Here is a 23601-nt window from a genome sequence, read left to right on the forward strand (position 1 = left end):
TCATCCTCTCATATGGTACTGGTAGCAACCTTGCATTAGAATTTCAGAGTTCATTTTTTCCCTTTCTCCACTGTTGACATTGATGCGAAATCCACAGCTCTTGTGCAGGATGAGCTCTGGGCTGCAGGGAGGTGACCCAGCAGGCCAGGATTGGCCCTCTTGCCCTGCAGAGTAGCACAGGAGCCTGACAGACTTCTCGCCAGCGTGGCTGGATAAGCATTGCTCCTTGCTGGCTTGGAAAGCGTTTCTGCTTCACGTACTGAGCCAGGTGCAAATACTGCCTTGCTTGTACCCAGCGGTATTCCTGAGCAATGTGTCTGGGTACAGTCTGGTACAGAGGTATCCTGGGCTGGGCCTGTGGGGGTGAGTTAAGTCCTTATCCTATCCTATCTTAGAGATACTCATCATGAACATTGTGAACTTTGGTAAACCAGGCCTTCAATTGCAGGTTGCAGCAGATTCCACCAGGTAAGACACATATTCATGTCTCCGATGGAAGAGGCTGCTTTGTCCCGGTTAATTCTGCTAGAGGTAAGCCACTTAACTTTGGGAGCAGCTGTGAATACAAGGTTTGCCAGGGCCTCAGCACAACTTCTTCCAAGGACTGATGCAAACAAAGCATATCTTCTGTTGAAAGTATCTCTTCCCACACTGATTCCTAATTTCTCATCCAGGGCCTGTTAGCTCTGCATTAACATCTAAAATGCTACCAGTACATGTTTACATAGCATCAGGTACCGTTCATCTCCCCATACAGGTAGTGTGTCCTCACAAGTAGTACCTTGCTATTTAGGCTACTTTGGGAAGATTTGGAAACACATGTTCTTCCTTCCCATGCCACAATGCAGTAAGTGCAGTTGACATGCTGTATCACTGTTGCTAGATCCAGAGATAGGCATGTGTTTCAGTGGCCAGAAAAGGAAATCATAAGACTCTTGGGTTGGCCTTTAATTATTGCTGGTCATTTATTTGATGGCCTTGTGTTTTTCTGTCACCTTCTTTGCTGTGTGTTTAACTGTAAGCAGACTGCCACATTTAGGATATTGAACTTTGCAGAGTTTCTTCTACTCCAAACCTTTGCTTTCATGTGCTCCTAACTTTTTGCTATATCCAAATGTAGGGGGAATCCTGCTGAACGGTGTGCCTTCCTGAGCTGATGCTTTTCCCATCACTTTGATGCACTTTTGTTGGTGGTGGTGGTAAATAAAGCTGCAGCAAAAATTGTTGGCTGTGGTTGGAAAGCTTTCTGATAAAATCTGAATGTTTGAAATAATTCAGTATTGAGCACGCATAAGATCCTTAAGACCATAGTCTCTCTCTAAAGAAAGGAAGAGATTGGCAAGTCCTTAAGGGGCAGGGTTGAATCAACTGCACCTGAGTGCATCCACAGGAAGGATATGAGGGGTTTGTCCTGCCTCAGAGAGGGGAAGGGTGCGGCAGTAAGGGGTTTCAGTTGTGCTGGTGGTGATAGCCGAAAGTTCTTCTAAATGCAGGTACTCATATTTGTTTGGTGGTTGGGTTTTTTTTGGTGACTGTGGACTTTTTAGTCTGTCATGCCTCTGAAGCTTGTAGAGGAGAGTGTTGTTTGTTCGTGTTTGTTTTCTTGTGATAAGAAGTCTAGAGGGCCTTAAGAAGGAGACTTCTGTGGTTTCTGAAGTCAGTAAGCTGGCCTCCCTGTCTGTTTTCTCAAGGGGCACTTAGGAGGTTTTTCTTCAAGAGAAGTCTGGAAGTACTCTGATAAATGAGTGCACTGGGGATACGTACAGCTGTATTCCTTATACTTCTCCCTTCCTTGTTTCCAGTCATTCAGGTACTGCAATTACATTTAGTGTTGTAGGGGCCTTGCAAGGGCTGTGTGGTGTAGTAGAGTACGGAGATGGTGCTGTAGTGCTGCCTCTCCTCTGAAGAGCAATAGTGAAGGAAATGCTGAGGTTCCCCCTCGCCCCTTTTCTTTAAACAAACCGTTTTCTTCAATGTCTCCTTGTTTTCTTCACCTCAGGACTACAAAACCATGATAATCTCTTGATCTGTTCATGCAGGCATCAGTCTGAATAAACACTTTACTAACAAGATAAACCAAATATATAGGTGTATGGTAATACACCGAAAGTTTTTTATTAAGTCCTCAAATGAGCAGAGTCATTAATAATAATAAAAAAAAAAACACCACTACAAAAATCTTTTTATTTTATATAAGGAGATCACTTGCTGGAAGGCAGGTGGATAAAAAGGTACAAGCCTGTATTTAATAAGCAAAAAAAGCAAAGGATTTTTTAAACTGCTTATGCTAGTAAGTAGTGAAGTGAGGACCATGGCTTCAGTAATGAGTGCTCATGTACAACAGCTATGTAATCAAAAAAGTGAATGGATGTTGCCCTCTCATTATTAAAGCATGAGGTATAAATACAGAAGAAATATATGATTTGAATTATTTCATTCATGAAAACATCACTACGTTAGTTACTTTTTCCTTTGAGAAGGTCATTTGTCTGGAAGCCTTAAAATCAGGGTTCTGGAAAGCACCTGTTAGCTCCCTGTTCCTCTAAAATCTACTGTATTTCTATTGACAGTCTGCCATTGTTGCCTCTCCTAACCCAGAGATTATACCACAGTGCCCACAAGCAGCAGGCTGTAGGACTTCTAAGACTTTAGCTATAGTGGTCAAACTTACTGCAGACTACAAGAAGACCGTTTGCCCTGCTTTAATTGGGCTGTATTGCTATTCAGGAGATCAGCTGTCCAGCCCCAAGGCAAACTAAATGTGTGTAATGAACCAACACTTTGGGGATTTCCAAAGGTTGGCCTAGTTGTTTCCTATTGTGTTTACAAAAATCTAGGTCAGAATGGAAGAGTGGCAAACGAAGAAAAGAAAATGTACGGTGACTGAGTTTTTTCATTGTTCCCTTGCAAAACTAAGCAAAAGCCCTTAAGGTTTTAGAAATAGCTCTTGTAAACAAATGGGAGACACCATGCAGGTCAGATAAATACCTTATTTTGGTAAATGCCTGCCAATAACAGGCACTGTTGTCTTGAATTTTCCTGACATCTAACTTACATTATTAGAATAAAGCATATCTAGTTTTGCACATGGGCTTTCATAGCATTTTTTTTCTTATGGTTTCAATTTGAAATGTATGCTTAAGCTGCATTTCTCTTTAGTACTATCAGCTGGCTGGCTGGCTGAAATACGCATCCCGAAAATCTTTTATAGTGTCAGCTTAGCTTTGTTGCTGGCTTACCTTACTATTTAGCAGTGTTCTTTACCAGTGAAAGCCCTTCTGTAAGCTTCGTATGGTTTTATTTTTGGTGGGAAGCAACATTTTTGAAACTTTACAGTGAAGTACTAATGTGTATTTCCTTCTGGAAGGCTGGGTGGGTTGGGTGTAGATGTAGAAGATGGTTTGACATCCAGCCTAGACTTTGAGCTGCTGTAAGAACATAACGGCACTCTTCTGTTGCTTTCTCCTTTTGTTGTAGAGAGGGTATTTTGATTGCAGTGAAAAGAATTGCTCCAGATGATTAAGAGTAACACTTTAACAGGATAGCCTGGAGAAGTGCTTCTCCCTGGTGTAATCAAGTGTTTTTTCCAAAGAGCCTGTTGCTAGCTGTAAATGTCTTACAACTTCAGTGAGTTGGTGACTTACATTGGTTCTTCTGCAGGCTTTTTCTTAGCAAATAATTTTGTGAGGTGTTATGTTTATCTTGCTGTGATATTAAATTCACTATAAACAAATATTCAGAAATGGGATCTCCAGATGACTTTGAATCTTTTTGTTTTGTGGGTTTCCTTCTTTTCCTCAAGGGTACTTCACGTTAAAAGCCAGTCAGAACTGTTTATCCCATACTTCTCAAATTTTTCAGTTGGTTGTCTCAAGGGTTTCAAAAACATGAAAAGTCAAGCAGTGCTGCTTCTTACAGCTCTGGGCAAAAATGCATACATGCATGCAAAAAAAAGAACAACACCTTAACAGGTGGGAAAATTGAACCCCTGCCAAGCAAGGGTAGGGAAGAGAAAATGCTTGAAAGCAGACATGCAATGTAGTTACACTTCCAAAAAGTCTGAAAAGCTATGTCCGACAACCTCCAAAGAGCTGCTGAGGTCTGCCAAGTTAATAAATAAAAATGGAGAGCCTTCAAAAATACCTGCTGATGCAGTTGTCTTGTTAAAAAACTGTTTTAGCCTGATAATGGCTTGTAACTAAGGGCAGTTATCAGTTGACCACCTTTCTTCGTTTATTGCTTCCTTGTGTGGCATTGAGAAACTTTTACCATTGCCTCTTTAAAAGGAAGACCTTCTAGTTGAGTCTAGCAGCCAGCTACTAAATTCTCCAATTTACCTACAGCCATCCAGAACCCACCTAAAAGCTGTGATGGTTGGCATCACGAGTGGTGTCCCAGCAGACTGGTGTTGGGAGGGGAAAATAGCATAGTCCTTCTATAGCTTTACTGATGGAAAGTGAATAGTGGGAAACAAAAACATACAAATTGCTTGGTAAGGACTAGAGAAGTGATCATGACTTTTTTCTTAGCCTCAACGTTACTGTGTATCTCTTTCTCTGTACAGGAACATCATGATAATGTTGAACCAAAGCATAAGGCATAAGTGCCTTCCCATTCTTAAGAGCTCATTAAGCATTCAATTAGAATTCATCTTCATACACCCAGTAATTATACCTCTGCATGTTTTAGTACCATAGAGATTTTTTATTTTTTTGGCAGAGAGAAAATGCATCAATACCTCATCCAAACAGCAATTCTAGACTTCCGTGGGATTTGCTTTGGAAAATATACAGCCAGCTAATGCTGTGTGCTGCAAGTATAAATACTGGTATTAGTGTAAAGATGTTGCCTAGATAGGTGAAATATATTTGGTATAGACATCTATTTCCAGCATAAACTAAAAAAAAAAAAACCACAATCTCTTCCCATTTTTTAAACTTTATTCAAGGATCACAGAATAAGAAGAAAGATTAGATGGTAAAACAAACATAGCACAGGTTCTTGACATTCCTGTCAATTTCTAACCACTAAACAGAACTTTCTACTCTAAAAACTGTTAGTGTTATCCATGGGCCACTGGCCAAAAAAAGGAAAGAAAGAAAAAAACCACCAATTTTAAACCCATCAGTTCTCCCTGCTCTTAGTAGCAGCTGAAAAGCAAAAACTTCATGTACCTGTACTTAATAAGACTTGTCTATCAGAAGTTTTACAGTATAGTCTGTATGTACTGGACATGGTATATTTACTTGTTACTGCTTTTCTTTAGAGCAAAACCCGCCTTTTCTTGTCCTTTTTTTTTTCCTACAACATCACAGATTGTGTGGTAAAACTTCTCCTCACATCATAGTTAATATTATAAATAATTACTTCTAAAAGCGTTAAGACAGGAGAATTCTGCTGTTAAAATATTGAGAAGTATAAAACAGACAATATAATAAAAGGGCTCACACCCATACGGAAAGTACTCTGAGGGATGCTTAAGATGGTCTCTCAACCAAGATTTCAGTGCATGAGCATCTCGTAAACAACGATGGGTGTTTTCATTCACCAATCTAGAAAATTTTCAGCTAGATTTTCAGATGTTAATTGTTTGTGCTTTTTCTTGGATAATAAATTAGTTCTCAAAAAAGCTACAGGATTCTCCTTATGCTCTATAGAGAGAGCAGAGTATACTAGGGAGACTACACTCTATACTACAGTAACCCAAAGATTAAAATCTTCATTCAAAAGATGAGGTCATGCTGCATGAAGTTGAAGGCACATGTATTAAACCAAGTTAAAGTGCTTTATGTATCCCTGCTCATCACTGTACCTCAACCTGAACTGAGACTTGGTATTTTTAATGTGCCTGCAGCAATAAAGTGGTCTGTCCTTTGTGGAACAAAGTACAGAGACCAAGATCTAACTAAAAAGAAGAAGCTAGTAAAAGGTCCTGTGGAGAAAACAGAGGAAAACTTAAATCCTACCACAAAACAGGTGCTAGTTGCCTTGTGGCTGCAAATAACTGTTCCTGTTATAGAAAAACTTCCTCTCCATGAAAAGGTTGTTTATCAACCACTGCTACCAGCTGTCAGGGATTTTTCTTATCAATGATGATCAGAGTATGCAATCTATGCCAAACATTGCAAAGGAGCAACCTTTGGCTTCTTGTACAATAAAGTGGATTAAACTTTGGCAGTGCCATGACTGAAGGGCTGAATTTCTGCTGAACTATCCACAGGGCCCTGTGAAATAATTCAAGTTTCTTATTTAGTAAGAGGAGAGTTACTTTCGTAGAAGGGTATCACATCACATAGCAGGAACATAAATTAGCTAATTACAGGTTATTTTCTGAAAAATGAAGATGAAGAATGTCAGAGGAGACGTCTTTCACAGTCTTCTAGAAGTGCTTCTTGGCTGTAGGTTTGTAGGACACCAGAAGACCAAAAGAAGCGTACCCGAATAGAAGTGTCTGAACGAACCAATGAAACTGAACTGCTGGGTCAGTGATGCCTTTAGATCTGTAACGTTAACAAAACCATAAAATGTATCAAAAAGCTTAAAGTGTAGTCTGCAAGATTAATACTTATGAAGGTCAGATATCCTTGATATGTCAGAATTGATTAGAACATTTGATCTTAGATTACTGTCACTACTTAGTTACTTCTTGAAAGGTAAGTACTAGTGTGTTCAGTTAGTACTGAGATTTTACTGGATTTTAAGATGTCTATTGAACAAATGTTTTTATAGATATCATGCATACAATTTCCTCAGTAATACATGATCTGCAATTTCTGCCTATGCTATGTGAAAGGACTTGTTCTATAAGACAAGTTTACACACTTCAAAGAATCAAGAAAATAGACAAGCTTAATACTAATCTGCCTTGGCTCTTTACCACAAATCCATATATACCTTCTTGGTGAAGGTAGTCTGGGTACTAGCAGGACAAAGTGGCCTGACAATTGTTTAGATATCACTATGCAATGCAGGATGGCAGAGCACTGTTGCCTGAATTTGTGGCTAGAAAAGGGTACAGGAAGATCAAGAGACCTGACTTGATTTGTCATTTAAATTAGCACCTGATTTTTTTCCTCTATGTTACACAAAAAGGTCTAGTAATGCTATAAAGAACATCTGTAAGCTGACTTACTCAAGTAAATGCGTTAAGAGTTTGAAGCAACAGTTACAGTACCTCAGTCTACCCATACTGTCACACTTTTTATCCCTTAAAAATTGGATCATGTTGACCTTCCTGAAGACAACTGTCCTTCTCAACCAACCATGTGATACTTTATCCCCACACCCTATCATTGTTGGGAAATATTCCCGGATTTACAGAGAATAGAAGTAAAAACATGATAGTCAACAGAACAACTGATTTCACATTTCCAGTAAATTATGTTGAGCATAAGTGTACACATTAATGAAGGGAGCTCCCTCTACTGATCTCTTCTAGAACAGTTCAGCTGTTAATTGTGTCTACACTGACCAAATTAATGTGTAGCAAGTATTGATTAACACATTTCTTAATACTCATTAAGTTTTCTTACCAGCTGTGGAAAAAGAAAAACTGTTTTTATAATCCCAGCTGCAGTGTTTTCAAATAAGTGCAAAAATATAAAAACTAGGTCTTAACAATTGTACCTGCTTATATAAGGCAAGCTTACTTGAAAAGACCATATGCAGAAATACAGGCCAGAAGCCAAAGGGAAGTACCACTACTGATTAACAAACATATACCTACCTGCTCTCTAGTTCTTCCTCATGCCTCCCTTTGTGATGTTCATAAGCAGACATCACCATGTTTTACTTCAGTAAAGTGCATGTAGTGTTTGTGACTACTTAGTAATCTAAGTCAATGTGCAGGGAAACCCATGCTCTTTTTCTTCTGGTCTTTAACAGTGCTCTGCAAGAACTTCATTACTTAACTTGATTACAATACACCCATTTGGTATGGTCAATGGTATGAAGTGTCTTAATGCTTAAAATCACCTTAAGCCCATATATCTAAAATACATCTGCAGAATTTAACTTAAAGCTATACAACTGATATTTGGAGTTTAGTAAATAGTTGATTATTAACTCCTATTTTGTTGAATGTTTTATGCCTTGAGAACCACCTCGGATAGCTTAAATGGAATAAAATCCCTCTGCTTCCATGAGATGTTACCTGAGAAGCTTGTGACAAACAGGGTATTAATTAAATCAAGTCAAAAAACATCTAGTGTTCAGAATGGCAAACTGACTTGCCAGCTACTCTGTGTAGAGACACAAGAATCAAAAAGAAATACTCGCATGAGTAGTAGTAACTGCATTCTTCTGAATTATTACAAACGTAAGTCAAATGAATACAAGGATGATGTGTATGGACTGCATGCCCTTTCCACACAATTTGTTCTCCTAATCTAAGACTTAGTTGGCATTACTTTTAGAGTCTGATTGGTCAATGTTTTCCTCCACTTGCATATATAATCAGATCTTGCGTAGTCCCAAACAGAAGTATCCAATTGCATTTTCACAATACAGATGGAATTTATTTAGGCTGCTAATTAACAGTCTCAAAGTTTTGAGAACATCTGACTGAATTTAGACACCTATTTATTTTTACCCACTGCTTTCTGAAGTGCTATGTTACCCAGTATCTGAACTAATAATGAAGAATAAGAAACTACGCTTGCCTGTTATATAAAGAATGATTCTCAAATAAATACAAAGAATAGTGAGTTCAGAGGCAGGCAGACAAGCTTTGGCAGACCTTGCTGCTGACAGTTCTGCAAGTTGCCACCCCCCATTTTTGCTGCCCAGTACAGCAGTAACCTCTTATGGAAGACAGCAAACTATCACTGCAGCAAGAATTTTATCAGCATCCTCAGAAATAATATTGCCGCTTGTGACCACCAAGATCAGTCTGTAACTCATGTCACTTGTATCGGAAATCCTTTCCAGAGCATTTAAGGTAAGGGAGAAGACCAACTTACTGGCATAACTTAACACCGTACAAGGCTTCTACTAGATGAATCAGCCAGGATACATAGAACCTGATAAAAAGAAAACATGTTTTATTTTGTTGAAAATTTGGGGGAAGACTAATGTATCCAAAATCCATTATGCAAGGAATATCAAACTGAATGCAGAATTGACTCTACATTTTAAACTAGACAGTGAGGTGTTTATTATCTCAGGGGGAAAAGAAGTATAGTCTTAAAACTACCTGAAGTCCACTGAGAAAGTTAAACTGAAAGTTGCAGAATATACCTGAACCTCCCATTTCAAGTATCCACTGTATGTTTCCAAAACTTTCAACACTTAAGTTTTGCACACTTAAGTGAGATTGACTTAAGCACTTGGCTTAACCAATCTGTTTACTTTTAGAAGTTATTTTAGTGAAGTGTTATGGAAGCTTTTACAGGTATAGCTCTATGAAAAGAATTGTGTGTATAGGTTCAGAACGCAACGTGACAATCAAACTTGATCTGTAATTTTTTTGTACAGAAGCTTTTTTAAAAAGCTATGCAGGATATTCAGTTACGATCAGTTCAATACTTATGCAAAAGCAATGATGAAGGCTATAATCTACATGATGCATGGTAAAATAAACAAGCCAGTCTGAGGACTCCCTTTACAGGAATTCTGCAAGCGAGAGAGCTGGCTACAGGGAAGTGTATTCCAGCTCTGGTTGAATAAGGTAAGAGAACATGTTTTGTAACCCAGCAAAGTTCAGCACTATGCAGTTGCTTCAGCAGACTATTTCTCACGTGGACAGGATAAGTTAGCAGTAGGATAGAAAATGTCTCCAAACGCAGTATCTTCCTCCTGTCCCTGTTAACTGTAACAACACCAATACCAGACTGCAAGCTGAGTTTTTAAGCTTTCTGCCAGGTCTTAGCCTCTCTCATCTTCTACATGCTTAGCACCCCCTTCCCGAGCTGTAATGAGCTCGCAGGCAGACCTCTTTACATGTAATTAACAGCCGGGTTACAGGAAAGCTTGTTAACGCAGACTAAGCACCGAAGTCAGAGACAGCAAGTGAGATACAAAAAAATCACGGAGCCAGATGCAACTTACGCGTAGCACACCCATGTGTGGTAGTGGTCTGCGATATGGTGAAGGAAGCTGCCAAATAGTCCCAGATAGCTATAAGGTATGGTTGAGGGTGAAAGCGTTACCCACTTGAAAAAGAAAAAAAAGAAAGGCAGGTTAGCTCCCTGAAACTGCCCCTTTCACGTTGGAATTAGCTTCCTTGTTCCCCTCGGCCCGCCCCGCTCCCTCGCCGCGGCGCCCGCCTTACGCCCAGCACGATCATGCCGAAGGCGATGGCGATCATCCAGAGGAGCCGGGAGCGCTGGAAGTGGCAGCTGCCGTCCTGCAGCCGCTCCGCGCCCGCCGCCGCCGCCATCCCGTCGTCCTGCGCCCGGCCGCGGGCCGCCGCCGCCGCTAAGGCGCTGCTGGGGGGGGGGCGGGGCCGGGCGGGGCGGGGCCGTCACCGCGCCCGGCCCCCCGCACGTAATGGCGGCCGGGACGCGCCTCAGGCCGGGTCCGAGCAGCGGGCGCCACCCGGCGGCGCTCCCCGGGACCGCGGCTGAGGGGGCGGCGGGAAGGCGGCCGCCCGCCGCTCCTCCCTGAAGGGCTCGGCCCTTCTGAGCCGAGCGCAGTGACGGCGTGCTTCTCGGGGGCGTTTTGGTTTCGAGATGCCGAAGCACAGCGATCCCGCTGCCTTCGGTGACTGTTAGTCCTTCTCGCTGTTTCTTAAGCGCTGTTAGGATGCGCCTAACGACTGGCATCGTTGGGGGAGCCTTTGCTCAGGGTCTAGCTGCGAAGCTTTATCATGTTTCGGCAAAGTGTTTGGTTATGCCTTAATACCTAGACACTTTTGTGGTTTCAATGCCAGAAGATTTGTCAGTAATTAATTACATTTATTTGCAAGTATAATCTGAATTGGAAGCTACAGTTGCCAAATGGTACTGTGTGAAGTATCAAAAAATGCTGGGCTAATTTACATTGTCAAGGTTATAAGAAATAAAAATATTTATTCATGCTTTACTTCACCAACCTTAACTTCTGAGAATTCTACAGTTTTGTTGTTCATTCTTCTAATCGGTGTCACAAAGTGACTGAATTAAGGTCTGGCAGCTCCCCACAGCACACTACACAGCAAAATGTCACCAAGGCCTAGCACAGGCGGCCAGCTCAGTCAGCTCTGGCCAGGCCGCATTTAGATTTATATAGTTTGAAATACATATCTCTGTGTGACAGGATTCAAACAACTTCGTGTTCTTTCTAAGGCCTTTCCTGTGCTAGGGGACAGGAACAGTGGTGGCTAACAATCAGCACGGCTGCCATCACGGTGACAGGGCTCCGTAGGCATTTGAGGATGGACTAATCTGGCTTTACCCTGCTCCAGGCTACGCAGATTGCTCACTGAGCCTATTTTTATACTAGCTGAAGCCATAGAAAACTGAAGGAAAGCATAATCTTAAAAACAAGTTTGAAAGAAAAAAATGTGTACCGCCTCATAATTGCATGCAAACATTTTTCTTTCATTTGCCCCACTTGATTTAGATTCAAACTCAGGCTGGTAATTAAAGCCACAAGTATTCTTGAAGAATCTAAGACCAAAATAGATGTTCGCTATGAAATCAACAGGTATGGCAACTAACAGTGCCCTAACATGAAAATTATGGCTGTATGATCCTCCTAGAGATCTCAAAGACAAATATGGTAGTTTAAAAGAAAGAAATAAATTAATTTAAAAAAAGGAGGTGGAGGAGAAAAAGGCGAAGAAGAGGATTTTTCACTGAAAGTGTGTCTGTAGGGTCCTGAGGTCTTCACAGTGACTATGTGTGTAAACTGAGACGGGTTAGTCCTGCTGAAAACAATAAAATGGACCACTGCATTGTAATCCCTGAAACATACCTGTCTCGTTTCATACATTGTTTATAGCACTATATTACTCTAGTCGATTTTCAAATAATAAAGTTCTTGTTGTATCTCATACTGTAGAAAACTCGTTCCCCCTTCAGTTTAGAAACATTTGCTATCTCTAACTTAGAGATATTGACTATCTCACTTTCATCGGGAAGTACAAAGGGTATTTGCCAGGTAGTCTGCCTCTTTTGTTTTGTGTTCTTGGTAGATGCCAGAGACTAGATAGAGACATGTTAGCTCTTCTGTGGCTTTTAAAATTCTTAAAAAAAAAAAAAAAAAAAAAAAAAAAAAGAGAGAGAGAGAGAAAAAAGGTGGTGGTGGTTACTCTAATCCAGACTAACCTTTATTGCGTGAGTCATCCTACTGGAGTCAGTGATGTGACTGTGTAAACAGCAACTTTTTGGATAAAGAATGATTAAGGGATTGGGATCTTTTCAGGAAATTACTTGGGAACGAACTGCAGCCCAACTTTAACCTGGATTTGTGGCTGGTTTAAAAGAGATGAGATAGTCAGTGAAAGTTACCTAAGGAGATGGAATTATCAATAAAATATTTTTAAATCAGAGTTAAATGACAATGCTGTAATGAATCTACTGCAAGAAATGTCTGATTGCTAATTTAACTAGTTAACATATACCTTTGTTCCTCTGTCATTTTTTATTTTAAATTGAAAATTAATTAAAGTTAAAAAATATTTCATTTTCTCTTTGAGATTTAAAATTGGACAAGCTAAGGAAGTGTATGGTCTTTAAAGCCTTACAGTTTTGCAACTAATGGTCAAGACTTTTAGCAGATTCGTGTACTTCAAGGAGTGATGAGAAGTACATAAGAGGAAGCAGTGGGGTACAATAATTCTGACTTGGAAGTAAATAAACCTTCACACATCTCTTTGATCTATAGCTCTCATAGGTTAATGGATTCCGTGGGTGCTTGATAAAACTAGTTCTCTTCTATCATGTTGTGAATATAATCGGGAGCATAATGTAAGTCTTGGAAATTACTGCCTATAAAGGCCCCAGCTACATCTTCTACAGATTCAGTTCATGCATTTTAGAGATCAATTTATGTCAAGTTTTGTGTGCCTATCCTAACACCATGCTTTTTGTTATTAAAAAGGAACAGACCTCTATATTGTAATGCGCTGCAGCCAACGCTCCAGCATTAATAAGCTCTTCTAAATAGCAAAAACTCACCAGTTTGAAGTCCAGGTTGCAAACAGAGCTTCAGTTTCCATTGCAGGCATGCATTTTACAGATCTGTGGTTGGGTTTACTGTTATCTGTTGGAAGTCAGTAACTTTAGTCCTACTAAGATATTATGCACGCGTTTCTGATGGATTTCTTTCATGTGTGACATAGCTTTAAAAAGTGAAATACTAACAAGTGACATCCATTTGAAATCTCACTTTATAAAGTTTGGATTTGTGCTACAAGTGTTTGATGGGTTTCTTTTAGGTTGGACTTACGCAATGGGTATTTGGTAGGGTTTTTAAAAGGTATGTGAACAAAAAGGTATTTTATGCCATTTGGGGAGACTGTTTAATAATACTGATCCTACCTCACCAGGATAAATTAAACGTGACCAGGCAGCTTTGTTCATATTAGTTATGTTGGAAAAACTTGAGTAGTTCAAACTATTCTAAAACCGTGTTACATGGAGATAAGGGGGCCATGACTGCATACCAGCATCGGGCAGCATTATGCTCTGAGTGGCTGAACAGGCTGAAGGAGCAAGTCTCCAACAAGCCATCAGCATTTGGATGCCTTGTTCTGTCCCTTAACCACTTGATGACAGTGTTTGGGTCTTTTAATACGTAGTATTTGGTATCTGGTATCGCTTCTGGTTTCTTTCAGAGAGAATTCCTAACTTTTTATTTCTGCTTTCTACTTTGAAAGCCACAGCCTTAGGCTGCCAAGTTTTTCACGTGCATGGTAGTAAGCACAGGCATGCAGTGTTGGGAAAAGGGAAGGTTTCCAATTAGTGCTCTACTCTTGAGGGTCTGTTGGGACCAGCTAATGCATTTTTAATGTATTTCTCAGTTAACGAAAATGTCATGTCAATAGACACAGTTTTCTAGCTCTGGGTAGTGGTGTTTTTGTTTTTTTTTTTTCCCCTATGGGTCTGAAATGGGAATCTTGTGAGGGAAAACTGGCTGCAGTACAAAAAAGCCAGCACAGATCTGGCAAAGAAATGGAGTCACTAGCAGATGAGTGGGAAGCGCACCTCAATACAAGCACATGGGCGGGGATACTATCTGGGAGATGAGGAGCAGGACTGACAAGGGAGCTTAGACCGATAGGTCTTTGAACAGGGAGGAGAGGACTCCAGACAACTTGTCTCCAGTCCCAGCAGACTAGCCTTGAGGCCACGTTCACTCGTCTTTAGGTGACTAGTTACCGTAATCAAGCTTGGCAGACTATGATGTTGGGATTTGTAGTATTTCTATAGTATCACATGGGTGTGTTTGTATTGCGCCAACACACACACACACACACACACACACACACAAGATGTAGTCCCTGTCCTAAACATCTGCAGTTCAGAGGTCTGACCCTCCGAGGTGCTAAGAGCCCCTGGGTGGATCTGGCGCTGCTCAGTACTAGGGCATCTGCAGACAGGAGGCTGGCAGAGCCTCTCTCACAAAGGGGAGGGAGACGGGGAAGGAGACGGTAAGGAGTACAAGGGACAGGATTACAATAAGGTAATGCAGACTGTGAACATGACCCTATTGGTCTTAAAATACTGCTGCACTTAAAAAAAAAATGGTACTTATCTCAGGGGTTTGGGCAAATGCGGGCCTGCCAGTCCAAACTGCACTTGGGAGTGCTCCGAGTACAGATATTGGTAGGATATTTTGTACAGAGTTTTCTGATGTTTCTTGAAGCAAGATTTTAGTAAATGCCTTTGCAGCTGTACAGGTCACTGCACAGTTTTTCTACTCAGAGTTCAAAGGGGTATGAGAATTGTGATCTATGCATTAGGCTTCATACACGTGGGAATCCAGCTTGGCTTGGTTCCTGCTTGGCTCTGCTGATTTGCCCTTCCCTGTGGTCATCCTAACTCTGTGCAGGCTCAGGCTCTGCCTGCCCAAACTGCAAGTCACTCTTCTGCATGGCTGTGTGAGATCGGCCTGGCCCGCAGAAGAGATTTCCTTCAACCAAAGCAGGAGACACCGTATTTTGTGGGAATGGGAGCACTAATTACTGCCTTCCCAGCAAATCCTGCGTACATCTCCCGTGATTTTTCTTCCGTGGATCACAAGAAAAATTAACAGTGTTGGGCACCACTGGACTACTATTTAATACAGGGCACAAAGTCTGCAGTTTTACCTAGGGTCTTATTTCCTTTAAAAGTTATGGCAGTCTTCTCTTTAAAGAAGTGACAGCTTCTTTCAGGATTGTCACAGGACTCCAAAACGCAACAGTAGGGAGCATAATGACAGTACAACTAAGGAACAATTTTCAGATCCAGACTACAGATGATCATTACTACTCAGAAATGAAATCTCGGAGTTTGGTCAGTAACTCTTTGAGAATGCCAGCTCAGTGATGGTCAAAAAATAAAATAATGTTAGGAGTTGTTAGGAATGCAGTGAAGAAAAAAATCATTGAAAACATGATAATACTTGAAACACCATGATTATACACATCTTAGATGTTGGAAGTCATTCAAGTCTTCCTGTCTCCGGAAAAATACAGTACCACTGGAAAACGTTCTCACAGGGGAACATGAATGAACAAAGGCATGGGGCATAGGGTGAATAATTGTGGGTCAGCTACAGTGAGTGGGATTCTTCAGTCTAGAAAGGAGGTTGCTGAAGGGAGTAAGTGATGGGGTTTGATGAAATAGCAGGCAGCATGAACCAATGGAACCAGCACGGGGCTTTCCAAGTTCTTGTGTGGGAGGCAGCCAGCACCAAGTTTTTCTAGCAGGCAACACATAGAGAACAAATAAAAGTAAGCGTTATTTCATAGATCACGTAGATAAGCTGTAGAAGTCTTAGTGAGAGGATGCTACAGATGCTAAAATTTTACATAGATTCAAAAAAAGACCGTTTCAATTCACAAAATAGAAGCACATTGTGTTTTCTGTGTTCTTAGAAACTAATCCACCTTAGGAAGTCCCTGAGTTGCAAATGACAGCGAGTACTAGGTAAACATGCTGTTACATAGCTGACTGACCTGGCTATAGGTACCCACGATCCCTAGACGGGAATCCTGTTTTGGCTGTTTCTGGAGAGTTAAGTGTCAGGTTAGACACACATCTGGTCTTAGTGAGTATGGCCCTTTTTGAATGGTTACCCCAGATTTCAAGTAACTGCAGTCCACGCTATGAACTTTTAAGGGTTATGTGCAAGAAAAACCGAAGTCTAAGATTATTCACAAGTTACATGAAGCTGGCCTAATGCTTTTTTCGCCTTGAAATCTGTCAGTTTTAACGGGTACTGCAGCAGACCAAGACCGCTTTGCCTTAACAGTTCATGTTGTTCTCAGCAATATTGTTTTCCTTCACTATAGCTGTTAGAAACAACATTCGTTTCAGGCAGGAAGAGAGGTCAGAACAATGCTCTGTCCCAAGAAACGCGTTTGCTGTAGGGAAAGGCTCAGTGGTCTGGTGACAGCGCTCTCAACAGCTGGTTCTGAACTGGGCAATGAATGCTCTTGCAAAGGAAGGATTATCCTAAATTTCACGTCTCTTTGCTCAAGGTGCAAGATGTGTCTCCATCCGGCTTGCCTAAACACGTCGTGGACGTGTGTGTGTCTGGCACGAGACTTTCAGAATTACTGAATTACCTTCAGAACAAGACGCGCCCCTGTAAGCGCTCCTTACCCTGCAGAGCAGGTGAGAGCACGAGCATTGCTTGGCTGCTCGTGGTCTTTGGAGGGCCCCTGGGCACGCTTGGCTATGACAGGACTGCACATAGGGGGAGATGTTTGTAGTGTTGGGGCTGAATTCCACGGTTTTACATTTGAACATGAAATCTCTGCTATTCTCCAGGGTTGCTTTGTAGCGTTTTTATTTCAGTGATGTAAGGGCTGTCTTTCACTGCCAAGCCCATAATTAAAGCAGTGTTGACTGGTAAGTAATGGGCTGCAAAATGTGTACCAGGAGATAATTAAAGATGCACTCTAGATAAGCGAGGCATGAACATCCTTTTTATGAGGTGTTAATGTCTGAAGACCAACTAGTGAAATTGATCTTGCCTCCTTCAGGATGAAAGTTCTTCTTAAATATCAATAGCATGGTACTGCCCTAGAAGATGTTTGATGTAGGGATTTGTAGGGGTCTGTGCTTGTCCAAAGACTCCCCAGGCAGGCGCCTGGCGGCAGGGCCCGTGCTGCACTCGCTGTTTGGCACCGCATTCGTGCTAGCACGATTCTGGGGCCTCCTTCGCAGCTCCTAACACCTGGGCTGCTCGGGAGGGAGAGAGGAGAGGAGCTCCTGGTGCCCTGATCTGCGCTAGGATAGATGCAAACCTTTTTCAGAGCCATTTTAAAGAGCACTGTGGCTAGTGCTAATTATTTTGTTGCCTCCCCTAAATGTCTGTTACATACTTTTTTTTTTTAGGGGGGAGCAATATTTTCGGTACATTCCATGTGTGATTTTGATTCCTCTGTAGATGCAGTTATACCATAACCCTGATGTAAAGGGGCATTGGCAGAGGACACGGTGGGTTTCCACATTTAGACCCTACTGAAATCTGCAGCAAAGTTCTGTGCGCATTAGTGGGAGCCTAAAGACAACCTATGATCTGAAGAGATACAGTTTTTGTTAAGCATACTGCTTTCTGTATTTCTGCATCTTACTCCACACTTCTCCTGTTCCCCTCTTTCACTTCTCTTGGCATTTATTTTATAGTCCTTTGTAAAATGAATAAAAAATACAGGGGAAGGAAAAAAAAAGACCATTTCCCTTGGTGTGGTTTAGAGAAGAGATGGGGAGGCTCACAAACAGTTGTTTTGATTATGACAGACATGCAACAGCCAGGGAAACATGGTCAGCAAGGGCTGGTCGGTGCCTGGATCACGGCATGGCCAAACTGTCACTAGCAGAAATTAGCTCTTAGGCCAAGTCCGTGTGTCAGAGCAGAAGAAGGGGAAGGGGAGGGGGAGGCAAAGATTGCCATCTTGTTTCCTGGAATCTCACTTAAAAACAAACTCACAATCTAAGTCTCTATCAATTAGCATTGCAAAGAAAATCTCTGAAAATGAAGGGTGTAAAGAGGCTGCCTGGCAGAGTGCCTGGAACAATAACTCCGGGAAGTGTGAACTGCTTTCTCTATAGCCAGGGGATGTTAACAAAAGCCCGGTCTGTTTGACCTAGCTAGCAGCGATGGACACTCGCTGTTAGCAAGTAGTGCAAGTCGCTGCAAGCCCCAGCGGTTCTCTTCTGCTGACTCCTCCTTATCTCTTCTCTGCTGTCTGTCTGTAAGGGGTGCGTGTGTGTGTGCTGGGGGAGGTCACCTCTCCTTTCCAGACCAATGTTGCAGGCTGCCTGCAGGGTCGGCTTTCTGTTGTCTTTATCCTCGTGAGATGATGTTTTCAGACTTTTTCTGCCAGAAAAAATTGGAAAGCCAGAAAGGGAAAATGACTTGTTATTTTTTTTTCCTTTGCCTTCTCCATGGCATCCTTTTCACTGTGGCCAGACTGAATGAGTTAGCTCTCTTTGTACCTGGCAGATGATCCAGTACCATTCCCTGATCCGATTCATTATGCATCCCACGGAGAGATGAAATGCAGAGAGATGGAAGGGTCATATGCAATTCCATGCTTCCTTGGGCCAGTTCAAAGCAGAGCTCCCCAATTCTACTTTTCTCTCTGCACCTGTGCATCCCCCTCCCTTTTTGGTGCCTGAATTAAGCCGGCCAAGAACTAACATGGCCAAAAAAGTGACCAGTTTTTGGATGGAGAAGCTCCGTGAGTTGGTGCACTTTCTAGTCAAGCACGCAGTGGAGCTGGCATGTGCAGGACTCTGTGTGAAGCTATGTGGGGGCTTAAAGGCAAGTAGAATTGCATCCTGCACGATCAGAACAAGGAGCAGTAGCTGGGTTTGCTGTGGAGAAGATTGTCCGTAAAACTATGTCGTCAAGCTCTGTAAATTTGCCTGTTGTGTCTGAACCTTAATCTACCTCTCCCTACATGCGTATCTGAATATTAAAAGTGAACTAAAACTGAAGGCTTAGCAGCATACCTTGCAGTACCTAGAACTGCCAAACCATTTGCCACCTGGTTTTCCCTTTCTCCCACATGCAAATTCTTGGCTATATATAAATTGTATTGTTACACGGAAAGGAAGGTCTCTGAACCACCCTGGAACCCTGAGAGAGAAATCAATTCCTTGTGGAATGTGTGCGTGCTGTGACAGTCCAGGCTTATGAAAATTATATGGTAGAAGAATGGGAAGGAGTAGTGAGAAATTGTTTCAAGCTGTTTCTTCCAGATGTCGTGGACTACACGCTGCTGTCATCCCTCTGAAATTGTCACTGCCATCATATACACTTCTGCTAGAAAGTATTCTTCAAATTTATAAGCATTTATATTTAAATGTATATTATTGTAATATATAATATTGTAATATAATTATTGTATTGTTATCGTATTATTGTTTCTGAGGGCATTCGTCTTGCTTTATGGACAGAGGTGATAAAACAAACCCAGCCTCTGGAGTACCAGACTCACAGGGGCGGATTGTCATCTCCGTCTGGCAGAGCATTCCTTTTTGTTGTGAATGGCTGTGGTGGTGTGTGTAACATTAAAATCCTTGTCCAGCTCAGCCCAGAAGTGGCTGCCTGCATCACAGACGTGGTGGTCCCTGCAGAATGCAAATACGTAATAGCTCACGCTCTGTTCTTGTACCCTTAAGCTTCACAGCAAGCTGGAGCAGGTCCCAATGCTGAAAATGACTGGGGACGTGTTGAGACAACAGACACATGAAGTAATGATGCTGTTGCTCTTGAACTCCTTCAGTGATAGCCTTTAATGGCCTCATTTGACAAATTATTACATTAACTAATTGATTTGCTGCTGTTCTAATCCTGTTTTAACATCTAATCCCTTTTGGCATTGCAACTGTTGCTCCCTGTAAACCCTTAAGTCGCTCTTGGCTCTCTAAAAATATTTCTGGCCCCTCATTTGAATTAGTACTTTGGTCATGATCTCACCTTGGACTGAAACACAGAGCTTGCTTGTTCTGTACATGACTTGGATGTGTAGAGCTGTCTGGAGGAGGACGAGAAGCCCCAGGAAGGGAATAGGTTATGCTGAGCTCTTCAGCAGGCACACGGGAGGGAAATTTCTCCTTCACTCCCCCCAAGGCACTGCAGAGAGTACCAGGGGGAGCTTTGGTGTTCGGTGGTGGGTTCTGGTGCAGTCTGGCAAAGCCACCAGCGTTTTGCTTACCCCAGTTAAGTTAGTGAGAAGTTTCCCACTGACAGGAACAGGAGTGGAGCTGTATAACCGAAGATGGAAGACAGGGACCTTAACGTGGATGGTGACAAGCAGGAAATGGGATGGTTTCCCCTTGGGGAAGGGGTGATGTGGGGCACCCATATTCCCTAGCTGGGGAGGCATCCCAAGCGCTCCGGGGAGCTCTGGGTTTCCAGGAAAGGCCCGGCCCTGCCGGAGGGCAAAAGCAGCCTTTTCAGGAGGCCGAGCCGAAGTACGAAGGAAATTATTGCCCCTCCACTTGAATTAAAAAGAAAAAAAAAAAAAAAAAAGAAAAAAAGTAGGTGGGTGTGTGGCGGCGGCGGGGACTTCGCCGGGAGACGCTTTGGCTCCTGCGTCGGGGCGAGCCCTCGCGGTGTGTATTTTGGTGATGGGATGACAATGGAGGTGTGGGAGACGGCTCTGAGTCACCCCGGGGCAGGCCCGGGCGGGTGGGGGGCGCCGAGGGCCGGGGCGGAGGGCTCATAAGGCGGGCACCGGGCCCGGGACCCGCAGAGCTCGGCCTTCATGGAGCCCGCCGCCTCGCCGCCCCCCGGCCGCCGGCCCGGGCCGCCGCCAGGCGAGGCCCCGCGGGAGGGCGGCCGGAGGAAGCGCACGTCCTTCAGCAAGGCGCAGCTGGAGCTGCTGGTCCGCGCCTTCGAGAAGCAGCCGTACCCCGGCATCGCGCTGCGCGAGCAGCTCGCCGGCCTCACCGACATCCCCGAGGCCAGGATCCAGGTAGGAGAGGCGGAGGGCACCCGCCCCGGCCCGCCCGCTCCCCCCATGCCGGGCAGCGAGGGGAGCGGGGGAGGCAGCCGGGCGGTGCGGGGTGCCGGGGGTCTCCCCGGTGGCGGTGCCTTTCGCCGCGTGTTTTGGCAGGAGCGAGCCGAAGCACTTCTAACAGCGCCAAGAGGTCGTGGTTAACGCCTGCTCACCCTTCACAGGTCTGGTTTCAGAACAGGAGGGCCCGGCAGCTGAACCGCAAGAAGGGCGAAGCCGCCCTCCAGCCCAAACCCGTGTCCGGCAAGGAAGAGCGGAGCCACGGTGGCTGCCAGCAGCGGTGCCGAGGGACCCACGGTCTGGGGCCGGACCCCGGCCTCCTCGGTCTGCAGCCTGGGCTGCCGGGGGGGAGCCTGAACTTCTCCGGGCAGCCGTTGCCCTGTTCGGGGCAGCAGTACTCGAGGCTCGATGCGCATTTCAGGAGCTTGGATAATGCGTTTGGAGGCTTCACCCAGACCCCATCTCACTTCAGCATGGATTACGTGGGAAAAGGGGTCCAGTTCGGTGCGGGAGCCATAGGGAGTGCTGCTCAGCTCTCGCTCCCTGTCCCGCAAGTGCAGGACTATCCATACTTGAAGAAATCTTTCCCTGAAAACTACTACACAGATGCAGATGTTCTCCAGCCATGTACAGAAGATTACCAATATCTGTCAGCTAAAGAGAACATGTATAGGAGGCCTGTCTCAAACTACCTCAGTGCTGACCAAGGCCTGGTCAATGAGAACTGTTTGTATATGAAGCCAAACACTTCCCCCTTCAGTAAGGGTTCCACTCTGAGTTACAGTGAAGGGGAATCTACGCTCGAGCTTAAGCAGGTGAGGCACAGCCCACCTGTGGTTGCAGCGAGTGATGCTAGTCCTCCTTTGGTACCTGCAAAACATGAAGGGAGATACCCAACAACTGCTTCAGCCCCGTCATATGGGCAGCAGCTGCTGGAGACAGTAAATGACTATGACCCTCATTGGCTGGGTATAAGAAACGAAATTTGGGGGAACGGCTTAGACTCACTGTTTGAGAATGAGCAAAATGGGGAGCAAGGGCCTAAAAGTTATCTTTTTGCTTTGGGTGGCCAGAGTTCAACCTGTCATTTGGGTCACACATGAAGCTGTGACAGCGAGTCTGCCCGATGAAAGATGAGTGATTTTCGTTCGATTAGCAGTGCCATCTAAATTGGCTAGAGGTTTTGCAGGTCAAAGGGTGGAATGCTTGCTGTGAGATTTATGTGCTGTCTGGAAGGGAAAGAAAGATAAAACAATTAGCAAGGTATACAAGAGAGTGACTTGCTGAATGTGTGCTGCTGCCCCTTCCCAGCCCCATTCTGCTGGGATTGCCACCAAGCTGCCTGCAGAGGAATTCCTGCATGCATTTGGCTTTTGGTAGCTTCCTTAACCTGTATGTACAGACTGATCTTCACAAATACATCCGTACTGAAGACTTAGTCATCCAACGCTCAGACTGTGTTGGATTAATTCTGCCAGGAGGCTTGAGACTATGGAATTGGGTTTGTAGCCTTGCTGTACAAGGTTTTCTTTTTACCTGGGTCTGAATTCACTTTCTTTAACTTAAGAACTTGTAGAAAACAGACTTTATTTACAGCCTCTAGTAGAGAAGGCATTTACACAAAACGGGTATGCGCATGGCAAGAGCAATCTGGGTGGTGGCAGGGAATGGCTCACGGGGTGTATTTGAGTTTTAGGTGTGCTCCTGATAAAGGACACTCCCGGCCTTCTAGATACTTAATGTATAGTGTTTTCATTTAAAAATGACCAAATTTGTAGCCTTCTAAAAGGCCATATTTTTTGTGGTGTCCCGCTGTATAATTTTTTCAAATTGTATGATTGTTATTATTTTAAAAGAATGGTGTTAATTTAATTAAAAAAAAAAGTCTTTTTCTCTTTACCAAAGGAAGGCTTTCTACCAGGGTGATAATGAACTTGTGGAACTGCAGTCACAGAAAAATGTAATTGTGTTCCTTCTTCGCACTTCATGCAGTGGGCCTGTTGTTAGACTCGTTGAGCTCCATGGCTGTCTGGAAGACCACTGTAATCATAAAAAATATTCTGATGAAATTAATGGGGTGGCTGTATAGCTCTGGAGGGCTTTTGTGGTTGTGCTGAAGCATTATCAGGCCTAGGGTGTTGAAAACTATACAGGCAAATCTTTTTTTTTTTTTTTGTACAAGTGTACCTAGATTTTAACACATATGCTGTTAACTCCTTTTTTATAGAACAAAATAAATATAATAAAATCAAACTTAAACACAGGCTGTTATTTTATGAATAAAATTGCTGTCTCTGAGAAGAAGCTGTCTAGTGAATGTGTACACCAGAAGCCCGGACCATTTGTTCTGATTTATGTCAGTAGTTTATAATTGACTTCTTCACGGCCATGGCTAACTTTTCTGCCTTGACCTGAAGAACTGGAGCCCTCTCCTGTCCCGTGGAAGAGCCACAGCTTCGTCCCGTCGTTCCAAGGCCCTCCGAACACACAGA

The 23601-nt window shown here is 43.2% G+C and overlaps 2 protein-coding genes across 3 annotated transcripts; one reads left to right on the forward strand and one right to left on the reverse strand.

Annotated features, from left to right (window-relative positions):
- Window positions 1-133: 133 nt before the first annotated feature.
- LOC310902381 (uncharacterized protein) lies at window positions 134-23508 on the forward strand. Of its 2 annotated transcripts, none has more exons than XM_083843867.1 (2): window positions 134-1493; window positions 21274-23508. In XM_083843867.1, exons 1-2 carry the CDS (start codon window positions 1488-1490, stop codon window positions 22210-22212), a joined length of 945 nt encoding a protein of 314 aa, XP_083699993.1. In that variant the 5' UTR covers window positions 134-1487; the 3' UTR covers window positions 22213-23508. The 2 variants fall into 2 exon arrangements, with proteins under 2 accessions (XP_083699993.1, XP_083699992.1); XM_083843866.1 differs by lacking the exon at window positions 134-1493 and adding an exon at window positions 16231-21067.
- On the reverse strand, window positions 4923-10478 carry TMEM254 (transmembrane protein 254). Its single transcript, XM_083843906.1, has 4 exons — window positions 10271-10478; window positions 10048-10151; window positions 8961-9020; window positions 4923-6500 (listed from the first exon to the last, which is right to left on the reverse strand). Exons 1-4 carry the CDS (start codon window positions 10376-10378, stop codon window positions 6380-6382), a joined length of 393 nt encoding a protein of 130 aa, XP_083700032.1. The 5' UTR covers window positions 10379-10478; the 3' UTR covers window positions 4923-6379.
- Window positions 23509-23601: the final 93 nt, after the last annotated feature.

Source organism: Anser anser (assembly GCF_964211835.1).
Source record: "Anser anser genome assembly, chromosome: 7".
Lineage (NCBI taxonomy): Eukaryota > Metazoa > Chordata > Aves > Anseriformes > Anatidae > Anser > Anser anser.

Excerpts from the sequence above, each read along its gene's own strand:
- TMEM254 (XM_083843906.1), bottom strand. The coding sequence starts at position 10,378 with ATGGCGGCGGCGGCGGGCGCGGAGCGGCTGCAGGACGGCAGCTGCCAC. Across the intron at positions 10,152-10,270 it reads TCGGCATGATCGTGCTGGGC|TGGGTAACGCTTTCACCCTC; the intron begins GTAAGGCGGGCG and ends TTCTTTTTCAAG. Across the intron at positions 6,501-8,960 it reads TACGGTGTTAAGTTATGCCA|ATCTAAAGGCATCACTGACC; the intron begins GTAAGTTGGTCT and ends TTAACGTTACAG.
- LOC310902381 (XM_083843866.1), top strand. The coding sequence starts at position 20,858 with ATGGAGCCCGCCGCCTCGCCGCCCCCCGGCCGCCGGCCCGGGCCGCCG. Across the intron at positions 21,068-21,273 it reads TCCCCGAGGCCAGGATCCAG|GTCTGGTTTCAGAACAGGAG; the intron begins GTAGGAGAGGCG and ends CACCCTTCACAG.